The sequence below is a fragment of the Syngnathus leptorhynchus genome, chromosome 1, assembly GCF_054491065.1.
Source record: "Syngnathus leptorhynchus isolate UIUO chromosome 1, UIUO_Slep, whole genome shotgun sequence".
In the NCBI taxonomy this organism is placed as follows: Eukaryota; Metazoa; Chordata; class Actinopteri; order Syngnathiformes; family Syngnathidae; genus Syngnathus; species Syngnathus leptorhynchus.
In genome coordinates, this window is record NC_141195.1 from 21,082,165 (window position 1) to 21,098,594 (window position 16,430).

The following is a 16,430-nucleotide window of genomic DNA, read 5'->3' on the forward strand; positions in this document are numbered from 1 at the left end:
AAAGGAAAATGAAGAAACTCAAGTGGCCGCGAAACCTCGTGAAATGATGAAATTTCTGCGATAAAATAATTAATTTACGCATTTTTGAAAACCCGCGATACAGCGAAGCCGCGATAGTTGAAGCCGCGAAGTAGGAGGGATTACTGTATTCTATTCTATTTAAGTTTCTAAATAATACATGCAATGGAAGTCAGTGACTGGGAAAATGAAGCTTCATGAACTACTTGTTGTATTCTTTGGCTCCTCTAGGTGGCAATGTTTGTTTAAAATGAAGGTTTTAAGAAATGGCAAGTCGGTGGGCTTTCAACCCTTCGGTGAACAGAGAGTGCCATCTAGAGATTTAAGTCAACACAACAACGAAGAATTCATGAACCCATTTGCCCATCATTAGTTGTCACATCAAGCTGCTTGGAGATGGTCTTATAGCCTTTACCTTTAACATGCTTCTCTATAATGTTCTTTCTAATATCCAAAGACAACTCTTTTCCCTGGCTTCCTTTGGTCCATGATGACTGTGGTACCAGACCATGTCACCAAACAGCATGGTGGCTACCTGTAGCCCTATATATAAACCCACTGACTAATTACGAGATTGTAGACACCAGTGATGCAAATTAGCCTTAATTTAACATGTCTCTTTGGTCATATTAGTATGTTCAGGGGTACCATCATTTTTATCCAGCCCTGTTTCATGAGTTAACTTTTTAAAATAATTCTGTTGAACCACAGTTCAGAATCAGTGTTGGATTTCCACTTGTTCATTTTCATAGAGTTTTTATATGTTACTACTTTTGTCAGATTCAAGTTATTTTAGTGGGGTTTTCTTTCATTAACTGAGTTGTACACACGAGGACAAAATCCCACGTGTGTACATTTACTCCTGGTGGGATCAATTTTATCACAGCTTGGTAGTGTCTTGCATTGATTATGTGATCGTCGATTGGTGATAGCAGGGTTTTATTCACGGGACCGGAGCCAAGCACCATCCGCTGAACAGGGATGGAGCAAGAAAGAGAGATATGGAGCTTTTGACAATCACGCATTTGTTGTTGCAATGGGGACAATGTCTCAGCAAATGTAAACTTATCATTTCCTTCGTAGTAACAAGTCACTGTTCAACATATTAGAATATACAAGTCAAGTTTATTATATACAATATAAAATAAAAAGCCAAGTTGAATTGCTGAACATGGCGGGCAGCAAACCACAGTCTCACACATCACATTGGTCCTTTTTCTCTGCAAATAGTGGGGGTCAACTGTAATGATATAAATATATGTTACAGGTTGCAATCATTTTGTTACCCTATAGCTATTACACAACCCCATGTTAACCTTCCATCAGTGTCAAATTTCAGAAACTAATGGACACCGGAAAACCCGTTCCTAGCATAACCTCGTACCCGCTGGGTGTTGTCATGCATGTGGTCCATTTGCTGTGTCATTGCAACAGCTCCGATTTGGTTCCTTCTGGAAGCAAAACTCCCTTTTCTACCCAGGGCTACTATGGCACTGCGATGCTTCAGTAAAACATGATAGTTTAGGGTTTAGCACCATTTAAACATGTTACAATTATTTCAATGTCAACATTTGTCTCTTTTTTTCCCCCCAATTTGTCTTTCTTTCAATCCTCTGCTTGGCTTTGTATTTTCTCTTGGCTTACTTAAACAATGATTCATTTTGTTTTCCTCCCTAATTACCCATTTTCTGCATCTTTTTCTCTCTACTTGTCTTTCTGTCACCCCTTTAAACCCTACTAACCATTATTCAATTGTCTTTCATTATGTTTCCCTCCTCTTTACTCTTCCCTTGTTTCATTTTGCCTGCGCTACCCCCCCGTCTTTCTCCCGTCCTCCAGGCCTGTAAACCCAACCACGCTGCAGAGGGTGGCGGTTCAGGTCAGTCTCTGCCTCCTCACGTGGCCGCACTGGGCCAAGCAGACGACCAGTCTTGCCCAGCCAAGAGGAAGCGAGCTTCCAGCCCCCCCAAGGTAAACGCTTTTGCTATAAGTCTTCGCTTTTACTTATTCTTTGACGCTGCCTGTTAGTGTGACTAATGTGGACTATTCCATTAATTATAAACAGGGAGATTCCTGGGTCACTAATCCAGTGCAGCAGCCCATTCCTAACTGGTACCTCTCTCCACAGAAGATGCAGGTTTGTCATTGCACTTACACCATTCAATTTTTTTATTCGTCACCTCTGGTCCCAGCTCTTTTTTTTCTTTTAACTGTTATTTTCTGCAGTTATTGGAACAGCTACGGAGTAATCGAGCCAGCTTGAAACCTCCACAGTTGCAGATGTTGGAGCAGCTGGAAACTCAGTTCACCGTGATGCAGCAGCATCAGGTAAAAATTAAAGACTCCCCGATTAGGCCGGACTAGGGGTGGGAATCTTTGGGCCCCTGAATATTTGATTTGATTACGATTTAGGGTCTACGATTCGATTATAAAACGATTATCAATGCATTTTTAATTCATGCGGCTCTTTGCCGATTGGTTTGTTCGTTTGTTGGTTCAGGTTTGCCCTGCCTCAGAAATGTGCATCAATCATTTGATGTTAGTGATTAGTCCACTAGCAAAAGAATTGTTTGTAGCAGCCCAAGTAAAAATAATGACTTGTGCATTTGTGCAATCCACACTAGCAGAAGGTTATGGTCAGGCTAGACTACTCATCTATCACACATGTATGGTATGAATGTTCAAGGTATCTTCCATTCCTCTTGTAGATGCGGCAGAATACATCAGGAGGTCAGGTGCGCCCCTCCTTCCCCAATGGCCCCACTGCCAATTGCCTCCCATCCCCTAATCCCAGCCTGCATCCCACGCGGCCCCATCTGGGACCTCATCGGCCACTGTGCCCCCCTCAACCTTTGGCCAATGGGCCTGTGGGTTTTGGGGCACACAGACACTCAGATTCAGTCTCCCTTCCTGTGGAGGACAATAGTAGTAACAGTAGTAGTAGTAATAATAATAATCAGCCGGGGCCAACAGCCTCGGGGCCCAATAGAGATGTGCCTTATCTTCAACCTGCCGGCAGCGGCAACGCAGCACTGCTACCTCACACCTGCACAAGCACGCAAACACAGGACGCCACGCCACACCCTCTGCACCTTAACTCCTCTCAGGTAAGTTACATTTTTGCTGCAGTTCGGAGTTAATCTTCCCCAATCGTTATAAGAGACGTGGGCCGAGTTCCTCCACTCTCCTTCGCCTGTCTGAGCTGTGGCACTCAAAGCCGAAATTAATTATTTTCACAAAGCAGATGGAAATGTAAATCCCTTGGTACCAGGACAACTCCACAAATGTAAATCAATTGTGAGAGAACAACATTGCCATGTCCGTAACTGGCGTTTTGTCAAACGCATAGCAATTCTATGTTGGTTTTTTTTAAAGTTGTCAACAATCAGTGTAACCGGATTAATGAGTTGGTGGGCTGGCGCTGTGGTGACTGAACTGGCTGCCCACCTCTAGTGGTCTAATCAGTGCTTGTACCCTTCCTTCAGGTGCTGCAGAAGCGATCCGTTCCTCTTGCGGGCTCCAATACTGAGGGCACCACCTCTCACCCGCATCCCCCCAGCTCCATTGCTCCCCCACAGTCCAACAATCAGGTTGGACATTCCAACGCTGCAACGCCACAGCAACAGCCAGCGCACAACCACCTACCATCCCCTCCCTCTCTTGCCCCTTCCTCTACCTCAAGTGGGGCAGCACCCAATGTGTCCGCTACCAAAGATGGCAACACTACAGCCACCCTTGTGACCGCATCCCTTGGTAATGGCAGTTCTGAGGGCAGGGTGCCTTCGCCATTGACATCAGCAGACGGCAAAGTGGCGCAGTCTGACAGCCTGGCTTATAATAGCCACCTGGGGGAAGATGGCAAGGTGGCAGAAGGTGGTGAAAAGCAGAGCCTTAGCGCAGACAATCCAAGACTATCTGCCCTGCTGGCAGGGGAGGTGGAGGGGGGTGAGGGAAAGCCAAAAGGGACTGTATCAACGACATCTCCCAATAAAGTCAACAACATCCACCCAGTGGGCTTGCCCTCAACCCCCAACACACAGGGAAGCTCGGCCGCCTCCTCGCCTGTCTCTGTCATATCCACGGCCACACCCTCGCCCAAATGTTTGGAACACACACAGACAGGCAGCCATAGTCCCGCCACACCTATAGCAACCGCACCGGCCGTCAATGGTAACGGCAAAGGGGGAATCTCTGAGGACTCTCAGAGCCCGATCAAGGCTGAACCACCTGCTGTCACTGGTCTCAAGGCCACGCCTCCCCATGGCTCGTCTTCATCATCGTCATCATCTTCATCATCATCGGTGTCAATCTACCCTAGCTCCACAGACGTGCTGAAGGCCTGCAGGTGAGACAATTGCGTAACATTAATGTTCTTTTGCTAATAGCTCCCTCCAGTGGTAGTTAATGGTTGGCAAAGCATGCAGAAATAGTTATGTAATTGCGAGGCACTGTTGCTATGCAGATATTTTGCATCATACAATGTTAACAATTATTTTGTTGTTTTACGCAATAAAATTGACGGCATTTGTGTCTGCAGAAATCTGGGCAAGAATGGGCTTTCCAATAGCAGCATCCTTCTCGACAAGTGCCCGCCGCCACGGCTGCCCCCTCCTCCTTCGCCAGCCCTGCCCAAAGACAAGCTCAATCCACCAACTCCCAGCATATACGTGAGTAGCAGAAATATTCCACCTGACCCGTCTCGCAATATGGACAAAATGATTCATCCCTATATCGATAGGCATTCTAATATTGTACACTAATGTTGGTCACTCGTGCGGGGAAGCTTTGAAAAGAACAAGAACCTCTCCTTTCTTTACAAATGGCGCCCTTGTGTGGTAGACGATTGGATTACATCAGCACGAAGAAAATATGGACAAATAGGCTTGTAACTAACTACTGATTTATCCGTCCTCGATGTACAGTCCTCGATCCTTTTCTTCGATGTCATGAAAAATACACAACAATGACGAAAAATATTACCATTGGTAGAAATTCTTCAATTACATTGTTACTGCCCAAAGAGGAAATCACGGTAATAAGTTACTTTTGTAACTTAAGTTTCTTTTTTAACGCAGTACCCCAATAATGTTACTAATGACATTAGCCAAAACTTCCACAAAAAGGCCAGTAGATGTTTGCCCAAATCTTGGGTTCGTAATAATTTGGAACGCTGAGAATCATCTTTTTTCTCTTGACATCTTTGTTTCTTTTTGAACCAGCTGGAAAACAAGAGAGATGCTTTCTTTCCACCATTGCACCAGTTCTGCACAAATCCCTCCAATCCTGTCACTGTCATCAGAGGACTGGCTGGAGCACTCAAACTGGGTAAATATTGAAATGACGTTGTGATGTTGTGCTACACCACGACATGTGCATGCTACAGCCAACCGAAAGAGATTGTATTTATCATCTAGTTTTTATTCTGGATTTGATGGTTATCTGCAGACCTGGGCCTTTTCTCCACAAAGACGTTGGTTGAGGCCAACCCAGAGCATTTGGTGGAAGTGTGGACTCAACTGTCACAACCTGCGGATGAGAACTGGGATGTGACGGGCACCAAGAAAATGTGGCGTTGCGAAAGTGCTCGAGCCCATACGACCATCGCCAAGTATGCGCAATATCAGGCTGCTTCTTTCCAGGAGTCTCTGCGGGTCAGTGACAAGATGGCACACCCAAGAAGAATCATCATTTTCATTCACTAAGATAAGAATAAATATCGGCTGCCATATTTAATGCAAATGTCTGTTTTTTTCTAGGAGGAAAATGAAAAAAAAGCACTCAAGGAACCCTGTGACGCAGAGCCAGCTGCTGAGAGGTACAAAAGATTGGAAACTAAATATGAAAAACTTCTTTTCAACAGGAATGAGAATTTTTTAGACTTTTTCTGACCGAATTTACCATTCTCAAGATAAACGCAAAACTGTAACCCATTTTAATGTCATTTACATTGAATTTGTCATTCTCATCCTTGTTTAAGTTACTGTGATATAATTGTAGTTTGTATAATGTTTGACTTAGCCAGAGTCATTGAAAATAGTATGTGCTTGTGATTTGACAGTGTTGTGCGCAAAAGAAGAGGACCCTTAAAGCACATCAAGTTCGGAACAAACATCGACGTGTCAGACGAAAGGAAGTAAGTGTGACTGTGATTTTTCCAGCTAGTCTGTAGCTTGATTGAAATTGATCTGGTTTTAAAGACACATTCCTCTCCTCCCACCAGATGGAAGCAGCAGCTCCAAGAACTCAGTAAACTCCCAGCGTTTGCTCGTGTTGTATCGGCTGGCAACCTGCTCAGCCACGTGGGCCACACCATACTTGGAATGAACACTGTTCAGTTGTACATGAAGGTCCCAGGGAGCCGAATAGCAGGTTAATTCAACCAAATGGACCATGTTTACTATTTTCCAGACCAAGGAGGTTATGGATATTTTCAGGAATATTTGTTATATATATTTTTTTTTTAATTCACCATAGGTCACCAGGAGCACAACAATTTCTGCGCAGTAAACATCAACATTGGACCTGGAGACTGTGAATGGTTTGCTGTACCAGAAGCCTACTGGGGTGTGATGAGCAACTTCTGTGAAAAGTAAGGCCTTATTCTGTCCTTTGTTTTCAAGTAGCAGTGGGTGAACACTTTAAACTTTTTTTTTTTTTTGCTCTTATCACTTGCACCCTCAGGAACAATATCAACTTTCTGATGGGCTCATGGTGGCCAAACTTGGAGGACCTGTATGAGGCTGATGTGCCCGTGTACCGCTTCATCCAGCGCCCTGGTGACCTGGTATGGCTCAACACGGGCACTGTCCACTGGGTGCAGGCCATTGGCTGGTGCAACAACATTGCCTGGAATGTCGGACCCCTTACAGGTATGGGGCCTCATTGGCACTCTGAAAGAACACAAAGCCCCCTATTTATTTTTATTTTTTCATTCATTCATTTATTCAAAACGCAAGCAGTTCTAGCTGAGTTTAACCTTCGTGAAAGAAAATTGCCTCTAATAAGGTTCAACCTTTTGAAATGGCATTCATGATTTCCAGCTGATCATTGACCTTTTCAGCTGATTGGCCTCCATTTCCTAACTACGTGGTGTTACTTTACAAACATGACTGGCACCCTTCTTTTTTTTTCTTTCTTTCTCGTGTACTCAACAGCTGCAATTTTTTAATACAACGCTGCTGATGTGCAACATTGATGTGCTACTGCAGTTGCCAGAGAGCCAACAATCGTACTTAACAGTACCTAAGATCAGTTTGATTCAAGTAAAACTAAGAAGTCCTCCATATAATTACTCACTGATTTGAAAAAACCTCCCAAAAAACTTCCAATACTAACTTGAATATTCTAAGGCTGCTTATTTTCTAATCAGAGCATTAACATCAAATAGACAAAAGTATAAAATAGGATTGTGCAACCGCCTCTGGTTGTTACATTTTTTGACATGTTCCTTTGACTGTGTTTTTAAGCCCATCAGTACAAGTTGGCAGTGGAGCGTTATGAGTGGAATAAGCTCCAAAGTGTGAAATCCATGGTTCCTATGGTGCATCTGTCTTGGAACATGGCACGTAACATTAAAGTGTCTGATCACAAGTTGTTTGAGATGATCAAGTGAGTCAGTCTTTCACACATTTAACTGCCCTACCGTTGCAATTGATTTTTATTTTTATTTTTTAAACAGTGTGTTGACCGGAACCTTCCCATCTGACGCATTCTTCACAGGTACTGTTTGCTGCGGACGCTGAAGCAGTGCCAGTGGGTGAAGGAAGCATTAGCGACAGCTGGCAAAGAAACAGTTCTGAGGAACAGAACCAGAGACGAACCGGCCCACTACTGCACCATCTGTGAGGTTTGTAACTGTGTGCTACTTTGAACCACTGTCACCTCTTGCCCTGGAAACATCCTATGGCAGCTTGGCTTGCTCTGTGGTAATCATTTCTCATCTTAATATAGGTTAATTTTAATACATTTTTTCAGAAAGGTATTGAAGCACCAATGTCAGAGGCAATATACTATGAAACCATCATTTTTATTATTGTTGTGTGAATAGGATGACTTTAGGTTGGTACTTAGAGTTAGACCAGCACTGTATAGGTTGAGCTCCTTTCTCATTCATTTGTCTGTGTACCTTGCATGCTCTACAGGTTGAGGTGTTCAACCTGTTATTTGTACGCCGTGAGCTCCTGTCCAAGAAGCAGTATGTGGTCCACTGCCAGGACTGTGCTCGCAAAGGCAGCGCCACACTGGATGACTTTGTGGTTCTGGAGCAGCACAGGATGGAGGACCTCATGCAGGTCTACGATCAGTTTGCATTAGTAAGTCCAGCTATTGGTTACATAATTGACTCAGCGCATCAGTGAGTGGAGCTGAAGAGAAAAAAAAGAAAAGAAAAAAGAAATGTGGTTGTGGGAATTAACCAGTCCAAACCCATCAAAAGTGTCTTATGTTGTGATGGAAGAAAACCTTTTTTTAGATTCATTGCAATACATTTTAACAGTAATATTTATTGATTAATGTGTTGTGGAATGAAAAAAGTATGACTGCGATAGATGTTCAGAATGCGGTACACATGACAGACCACTAGTGTAAAAAAGGCCATACATGCCATGTTTTTTTTTTTTTTTTTAACACAACAAAAAGAAGGGGCAGTTCGACGGCGTACTGGTTAACACGATCACTTTGTGCCTTTAGACTTAAAAGTGTAAATCTCATTCTGATTTACTAACGAGCTTGTTTGTTCCTTTCATCTCACCCCTTCATAGGCCCCTCCTCTTCATTCATCTTCATCTTGACATTAGGAGACCCATGACTTTTGGAGCGGAAACGTGAAGCCAATTTAAAAAAAACACACATCTATGTACACGGACCCCTTTCTGATATTCAGGAACGCCAAGGCCGTCTCTACACCTTTGCCACCACCCCTCTCCCCGCATGGACGGCTGGAGGCTGAGGCTACTGCGTGTGTCTGTCTATGCAACCTATTTGGTCCACCCCCCTCCCCCCCAAAATGGGGGCAGCACCAAGATTGCTCACAGGACTGTTTCTTCCTCTACCCTCTTTAATGACAGTGGCTCAGCCCATTTCAGTGGAAGACTTAATCAAAAATGGTTTGGAGCAGGAATATGGGGGGAGGGGGGGGGGGGGGCGTTTCTTTTAATGCGTGATGAAATGTTTTGTAGATATTTAACTGTTCATAACTGGCTATACCACCCTTAAAAGACTACTGACTTGACCACCTTATTGCCCCTTTTTCTCACTCTTCTGCATCGAGGCGTTGGCTTTTAATTTTTAACAATTTCCCTTGAATGTCTTCATTTTTCCTAAGGGGCAGTAGCCTGCTCTTTGTCTATGCTATTTTGAGACTCGGTATCTTCACAAAATTTTTAACGTGATTTTGTTTTCTTTCTCCGCTTTTGTTTTGTCTTGTTCTTTTCCAACTGTTTTTTCTTAGGTAAGTAAAAAAAAAAAGAAAAATCTAGTTAAAAAAATCTAAAATATACTAGCCAAGTCACAAAGAAAATGGGTTGCACATAGACTTATGAAATAAAGTTTAATTTGTGATTGTTTTGTTGTTTCTAATCTTGATGTAAATTTACACTATTTATAAATACATATTTATTGCTTGAAAATATTTGTTGATGGAATGCTGTTATTTTTTTCCAGAGTACCTGCCATTAAATTTGAAGGGGTTTTGTCATTTTAACACAACTCCTCTTACATTTTCTATATATAAATAAAATTGCTTAGCAAGCATTGTACAGAAACAAACATTTAAATTTGTTTTATTGTTTGAAGAATGTTTTATGAGTCAATAAACACAAAGTTGTCAAATCATCTGCCTCTGCTTCCTACAATATAGGACATGTATTTTACTAACAAAGCCAACTGCGCTTTTTTAAAGTAATGTCTGAAACCCAGCAGACAATGTAGCTGTAGACTGACACACAGAGTCCTACAATGTATGCCAGGTCCAGAAATTACCCAAATGTTTCCCTCAATTGCATGAGCATTGACAATTTCAAACCTTCCATATGTTGAACAGGAGCCACAGAAATGAGAACAACCTGGAACCATCTTGGAAAGGATTCAGAGGGATGTGGTGCCCAACGGAGACCCAGTAGCCAGATGTAGCTGCTGCCAGCCCCACAGGATCTACACTGACTACTGAGCAAGCATGGGGTATCCCAAGAACGGGAGGTCAACATCCACCCACGAATGATGAGAACCATGGCATGCTGGAGCTCCATTGGTTGTCAAAGGGAGGCGGTTGTTGCTATTTATGTTCAGCTGAGCACCTACAACAGAATACAATGAGCTACTGTAATTACTAATGATGGGCAAATGAAGCTTCATGAACCAGTTGTTGTGTTCTTTGGCTCCTCTAAATGGCAATGTTGGTTTAAAGTGAGGGTTTTAAGAAATGGCAAGTCGGTGGGCTTTCAGCTCTTTGGTGAACAGAAAGTGCCATCTAGAGGTCCAAGTAAACAACAATGGGTTTATGAATCATCTTGAAGCTTCATTTGCCCATGATTAGTAACTACTCACAGTACAGTACATCCTATTGTGTTCAGGTTAATAATATACATATACAACTTTATTCATATAAAGCATTTCACAACAGCTGGAGCTGTAACAAAACGCTTTACATTTAACAATGGGGACAACCACAAAGACAGTGAAAACCGTAAATTAGACCACAAATACAGAATTAATATTTAAATACAGAACTAGAAAAATAAAGTCAGTCGAAGAAAGCCAAAGATGTAATTGAATTGACGCATGAGGCACAGGCGGTGGCGTTTTGGTGTTTCTTTCCTGCTGCATTTTTAATTTGAAGCCTTTCTGGTATCCTGGTGAAAAGGCACAAAGGAGACAATTTTAAGCATGGCAAATATACATTTTCAGGAATGTAAGATACTTCATTTTGCACCCACATAACAACAAAGTGACAATGCAGGTAAGGGTGCACTCCACACCAAATATGTAGCTGCGACAGCTCTTAAAATATTATCCTAATTCTTCCACCTATATCTATTTGTAAAATATGGCAGTGATCCAGCAAAGGGGTATGTGAACTCTGCTTGCCCCAGACATCCCCCCCCACACACAATTAAATCCTCACCAGCTAACAATGTCTTACTGTGTCCCTTCGAGGTACACAGACAGTGAGAAATGGAATGCGAGAAGAAACCCGCCGAGTGATCTGAGACCTTCTTCCTTCCTTTCTGTAACTGCCATCTTCAACTCACCTACACCAGTGCCTCAACCTTGGCAAGGAACAAACCGTGCAACACTGTCCACTCACACATTAGTTGCAAATACTGTCCGTCCTTGTGATTGGCTGTAGCACAGCCAATGAAAATGCTTATAGCTGCCCATTCACAAAAAAACTTGGGTAATGTGATATAATTTGACATTATAAAATCACAATGTCTTTACTGTACTGATAGAAATCAGGAGAGAATTTATCATTTGATATTGCCTGATCTGTTACTGAGATATATGATTTATTACTACAGGAGTCTGTTGTTAAAGGGACAATGTGGAGAATTGTTTGCCATCTAGCGGTGAAGTAATGGAATGCAACAACCTAAGATTGAAGCACGTTTATTTTGAAGCATGCTCACAACAATGCCTCAGAGATCACACTTTGCAAACCACCCACCAATTTCTTCTAGGGAGGTGCAAGGAAAATGTTATCACAAATGATTTGTAGTATTCCTTCAAGTGATGAAGTGCATTGCATTTTTTTTTTTACACATGCTGTAGTCATTGATACAGAAAATTAATGAGCTGGTGATACTTTCCTTTGCCCCTTGCCGAGAAAACGCGTGCAGCATATAGGAACCAACACGGCTCACCCTCGACCAAAATTAGGTGTTGCCTCAGTTGGAGAATGTACTGTGAAACATCCTAGCAGAAATTGGTGCTACCCGTTTCCATGGAAACGGCTCGCAATTAGCACAAAGTGTTGTTCAGGGGAAAAAAAATAGGGGAGAGAAATACACGATGCAGCCTAGATGCATGTGCAAGTGTGTGGGATGCTGGCCTGCTTTCAAGACATGAGCACTAATGGAAGGTGGATGTAGACTGGAAGAGAGGCTCGTGCAGATGTCAAGGTGCTCTTTGGCTTTGTCGAAATCAGATGGAACTTTGTACTTTTCCTCTAACGTGCAGTGTTGCGTGTTTGTTTAGTTGGTTCATGCTGCTTTACAGTGCACTTAAAAAACAAAAGGGGCATCTGTTGCATGTGACATTGCTCCAATTCGGGAAAAGATGCCAAGAAGGCATTCTTTCGAAATCCAATAATAAAATGTAAAAAAAAAAAAAAAAAAAAAAAACTAGCAAACCAGTATTGATTTTAAGATTTGCTCTTGGATTGTTTGCACAAGTCAGTATATACAGCTTTGTCGAACTCACTAACATTCCTGAGTTTTTATTCAGAAATTTGAATGACTGAGCCTGACAAGTGAGCATCACTGTGATGCAACCTTCCTCCTTGCTTGGGTCGACAACAATTTGTACTTGTAGGCGGCAAAAAAAAATACTTGCCATCATTTCCACAGAATCTGGACAGATTCGTACGTAACACGCCTACACGATTGGCACAATTTCCCGCTCTTCAATGCGGCAGATAGTAGCCAAGAGTTGCACAGGTGCACATACGCTGAGAGCAATTATGGAGATATAATAAAAAAAAAACATTTTAGCGATGTAATCTGACAGTCGGTTGATGACAGTAATTGTGATTAACACGTGGGCGATTACGATTCTGACGCAAACAGAGCAACGCGCGAGACTCTTATGCAAAACACCCATGACATTTAATATCAGCCGTTTCCTTTTTTGTGTTGAGAACATTTAATGAGCTTATAATTTAATCAATGACTAGAGGGATCGGGTAAAGCCCAAACATTCCACATCACTCCAAATACATAAATGTAAAGAATTATGTCATAGCTACTTTTGTGTTCCATGACATTTCCACAAAGCCCCCATAGTGTCTACAAAAAGAACTGAAAAGACAAGATTGTCAGCTTCTAACAACAGACTTCTGCATACCAACAAGACCACAACTTTTACTTTTGAATCCAAAGGACCAAAATAAAAGCAAATGCAGAGGTCATTTGACTAGTTTCTCCTGATCAAATGCATCAGCTGGGAGCTTATGAGCATCATGTGAGACGGCATCATGTCAGGAGCTCCAGTAATGCAGTTAACTCAAAGAGGAAGGCCAGGAATGTATCCTAAACTCAACCCCTTGTCCCCCCCCACGCTCTCCCAGTCATGGGATCTCCGCTGGGTAATCGCATACCAAATACAAGAAGAATTTGGACCCCTCTATCTCTCCTCCCTAGCAGACAGGGGCTAACCCCTGTCCCCGAGCCTCCCCTCTATAAAGTCAAGCCAGCACGAGTGCTCCGGAAACACACTGTAAATACCCAAGTTGTTTTACAACAGAGAAAATAATAAACAATAAAAACATACAACTTCTCAATTTATAGATTAATATAGATCTTGAAATCAATTCATGTGCCAGGAATGGATAGAATTAAAAAAAAAACATGTAAAATGTAACTATACCAAATTTTGGGCATTTCAATAATTTCCCAATCAAACACTGAGCACTATTGATGATTTTCAGCTGACAATATTAAGTGTAATAAAAAAAAAACAATCAGATATAAACCCCATATGAATTCAAATGACTAAAATAATTATTTTGCCATGTTCCTGATAAATGGCAACAAAACATTATCAACAGAACATTCAAAATGTCACGCAGGAAATTATAGAGAGGTTTTCGTAGGGGCGGGGCAGACTCAACAGGTAGTCTAAAGGTTATTTATGACTCAAATTGTTCTTTCTTGCATAAAAAAAATGACAATACATTTTGCTTTTCCCGAATTTCCGTACGTGTGCGCCCTCGTGAGTTTTGTGCGTGTGGCTTGGGACCACACACTTTGCGCACACCCTCCCCCAATGAGACCCCCCCCACACACACACACACACACACACACAACCATGAACACATGCACTTGGCCCACACACAAACTAACAATTTTAAATGTTTTAAGTAAACATAAAAGCACAACGTTGAAGAGATAACTGAGATATGTCATATGCAATTTGGTCAACTAAACGACGACTGAGCGCTGTATTTTTCTCCTCCACGCACGGAGCAACATTGGTCTCCACAATCACCGCATGGTCGAGGCGCAGCGTGGCCGAGTTAGTGAAGGTCGGCTTCAGCCGAGAACCGTGAGCGTGCAGGGAGCAGAAATCAACAACAAAGAAATGTTTTGATTCCCTTCCATTGCGGATTGTCGAGTTGTGCAATCCTCGCGCGACGCGTGCGGTCGACGGAAAGATGCAAAAGAAACAAACTGTTCAAACTTCTCTTCCCGCGGTGACTGCTTTCCCCGTTTGCCGTGAGTGTGCGATCGACACTTACCGATGTTGTTGGCCGCGTGTCCTGGTGAAGGAGTGCGTGTTTGGCGCGTGTCAGCGTGTGTGCTGCTTCCATGTAATCGAAGGGATTCTTCAGCTGCTGCCTACTTGGTGCACAAACGGTGGTGTGAGGACCTCCCGTGGCCCCGGGGTGGAATAAACTGCATGAAATGTCTACCGAGATGATTCTTCTTCAAACTTTTAAAGATCAATACCCAACTTAAAAATTTACTTTACGCACTCCCACCACATCAATACACACGCCACAAACTATGTTCACTCAAAGGAGAGCCAAAAGACTATTAACATTGATGATAATGGACAATATCAGATATAATCGATATATAATATCATTTAACAGTGTTTATGTTTGAAGTTGTAGTTTGGAGTAGTGTACACACACAGAAAATACTCATTTATACACTAATTTAGTGAGCCACATTTTGACACAGATCACAGCACAATGCAGTAAAGCCTCTCAAGCCATCAAAAACATTGTTAAATCACATTGGTGGTGTCAATAAACTGTTAGCATTATATTCTTTGCAAGTTAAATGTGACTAGGCCATAATGTGGTGACATAAATTAATAGTGACCACAACATATCAAGAATCAAAGAGCTCTTTGCCAAGAAAAAGTGTCCCTGTTTTGATGTTTTACAAAAGTATACAGCATAAAAAAAATCTTACATTTGGAAAAGGCTAATCTAGAGTGTTGTAATGAGCAGGTGCAATATCCAATCTTCCATATGCGGACTGGATAAGAAACCCCTCCCACAACATCAATACAACATTTTACAGAATTCATGCACGTGACACAACCGGCGGCTGCAAATTGGCATCCCCCCCATCATAATCTTCCCACCTTCACATACGCTCCCACTAAATGAATGAATCCTGCAGCAGCACTGCCGCAAAGATGCTCTTGTTAATTGAACAGACAACAGGCTGTCTGCAGTGTAACCTGCTCTCTCTTTCTCTCTCTCCCTCTCTCCCTCTCTCTCTCTCTCTCTCTCTCTCGCCTCTCGCTCTCACTCTGCAGTGACACGCAAGGCATATAAATGGGCACATAGATGTACCGAATGCTTACCAGGTGTCATTGAGGCTCCTAAAAGCCCCAGGCAACCCACACACAGACGCCGCCACATTGGGCTCTCCTCTTTCCGCCATCCCCTCACACTCTTGGCGTTCTTCCTTTCCTGCTTTTGCTTCCAACCTTCTTCCCTGCTTCTCACCACACTGATCTTTTTGATGCTTCCGACCACTCCACTGATCAATGGACACGCAGAAAAGAGAGCTGGGTTGCCTCCACCTATCAGCGTGTGTGTTTGTGTGTGTGTGTGTGTGTGTGTGTGTGTGTGTGTGTGTGTGTGTGTGTGTGTGTGTGTGTGTGTGTGTGTGTGTGTGTATCACCGGGAGAACAGGCTTCCAACCCACACGCTACCACTCTTCAGGGCGCTCAGCCTCCACCGTATCTCATCATTTAACCACTGCATACGCCTACCCATTTGAAAGTGCGCGCACACACACATACTCACACACACACTCTCTCACACACACACACACACACACACACACACACACACACACACACACACACACACACACACACGCCCCTCATGCCCATACGCACATACATACATTACCTGCTGTTCTCGGCATTCGCCAAGCCACCTGTTAGCAGTCATAGCACATGGTTGAATGGGTGGCTTCTGGCCAACTTTGGTGTACACTATATATATATATTATTGTTTTGTAGTGCATATATTGTTATTATTCATCCATCCATTATCTGTACCACTTGCCCCCCCCCCCCCCACAGGGGTCGCGGGTGTGCTAGAGCCTATCCCAGCTGTCATCGGGCAGTAGGCGGCGGTTCCCAGGGCAGACAGAAACGAAGAACCATCCGCACTTGCCTTTACACTTAGGGGCAATTTGGAGTGCTTAATTGGCCTAACAAGCATG

At 42.9% G+C, this 16,430-nt stretch overlaps 1 protein-coding gene across 2 annotated transcripts in view; it reads left to right on the plus strand.

Moving 5' to 3' along the window:
- Positions 1 to 9,863, plus strand: part of LOC147062651 (lysine-specific demethylase 6A-like) — a 22,167-nt gene extending 12,304 nt beyond the window's left edge. For both annotated transcript variants that reach the window (XM_085921810.1, XM_085921899.1), the window contains 17 exons: positions 1,858 to 1,989; positions 2,084 to 2,155; positions 2,245 to 2,346; positions 2,727 to 3,125; positions 3,504 to 4,363; positions 4,556 to 4,685; positions 5,238 to 5,343; positions 5,464 to 5,669; positions 5,775 to 5,833; positions 6,077 to 6,151; positions 6,239 to 6,387; positions 6,493 to 6,607; positions 6,700 to 6,887; positions 7,485 to 7,626; positions 7,738 to 7,864; positions 8,160 to 8,330; positions 8,778 to 9,863. In XM_085921810.1, coding sequence (XP_085777936.1) covers positions 1,858 to 1,989; positions 2,084 to 2,155; positions 2,245 to 2,346; positions 2,727 to 3,125; positions 3,504 to 4,363; positions 4,556 to 4,685; positions 5,238 to 5,343; positions 5,464 to 5,669; positions 5,775 to 5,833; positions 6,077 to 6,151; positions 6,239 to 6,387; positions 6,493 to 6,607; positions 6,700 to 6,887; positions 7,485 to 7,626; positions 7,738 to 7,864; positions 8,160 to 8,330; positions 8,778 to 8,807 — 3,063 coding nt within the window. In that variant the 3' untranslated portion in view covers positions 8,808 to 9,863. The remainder of the gene's footprint in view (positions 1 to 1,857; positions 1,990 to 2,083; positions 2,156 to 2,244; positions 2,347 to 2,726; positions 3,126 to 3,503; positions 4,364 to 4,555; positions 4,686 to 5,237; positions 5,344 to 5,463; positions 5,670 to 5,774; positions 5,834 to 6,076; positions 6,152 to 6,238; positions 6,388 to 6,492; positions 6,608 to 6,699; positions 6,888 to 7,484; positions 7,627 to 7,737; positions 7,865 to 8,159; positions 8,331 to 8,777) is intronic.
- The last annotated feature ends 6,567 nt before the right edge of the window (positions 9,864 to 16,430 follow it).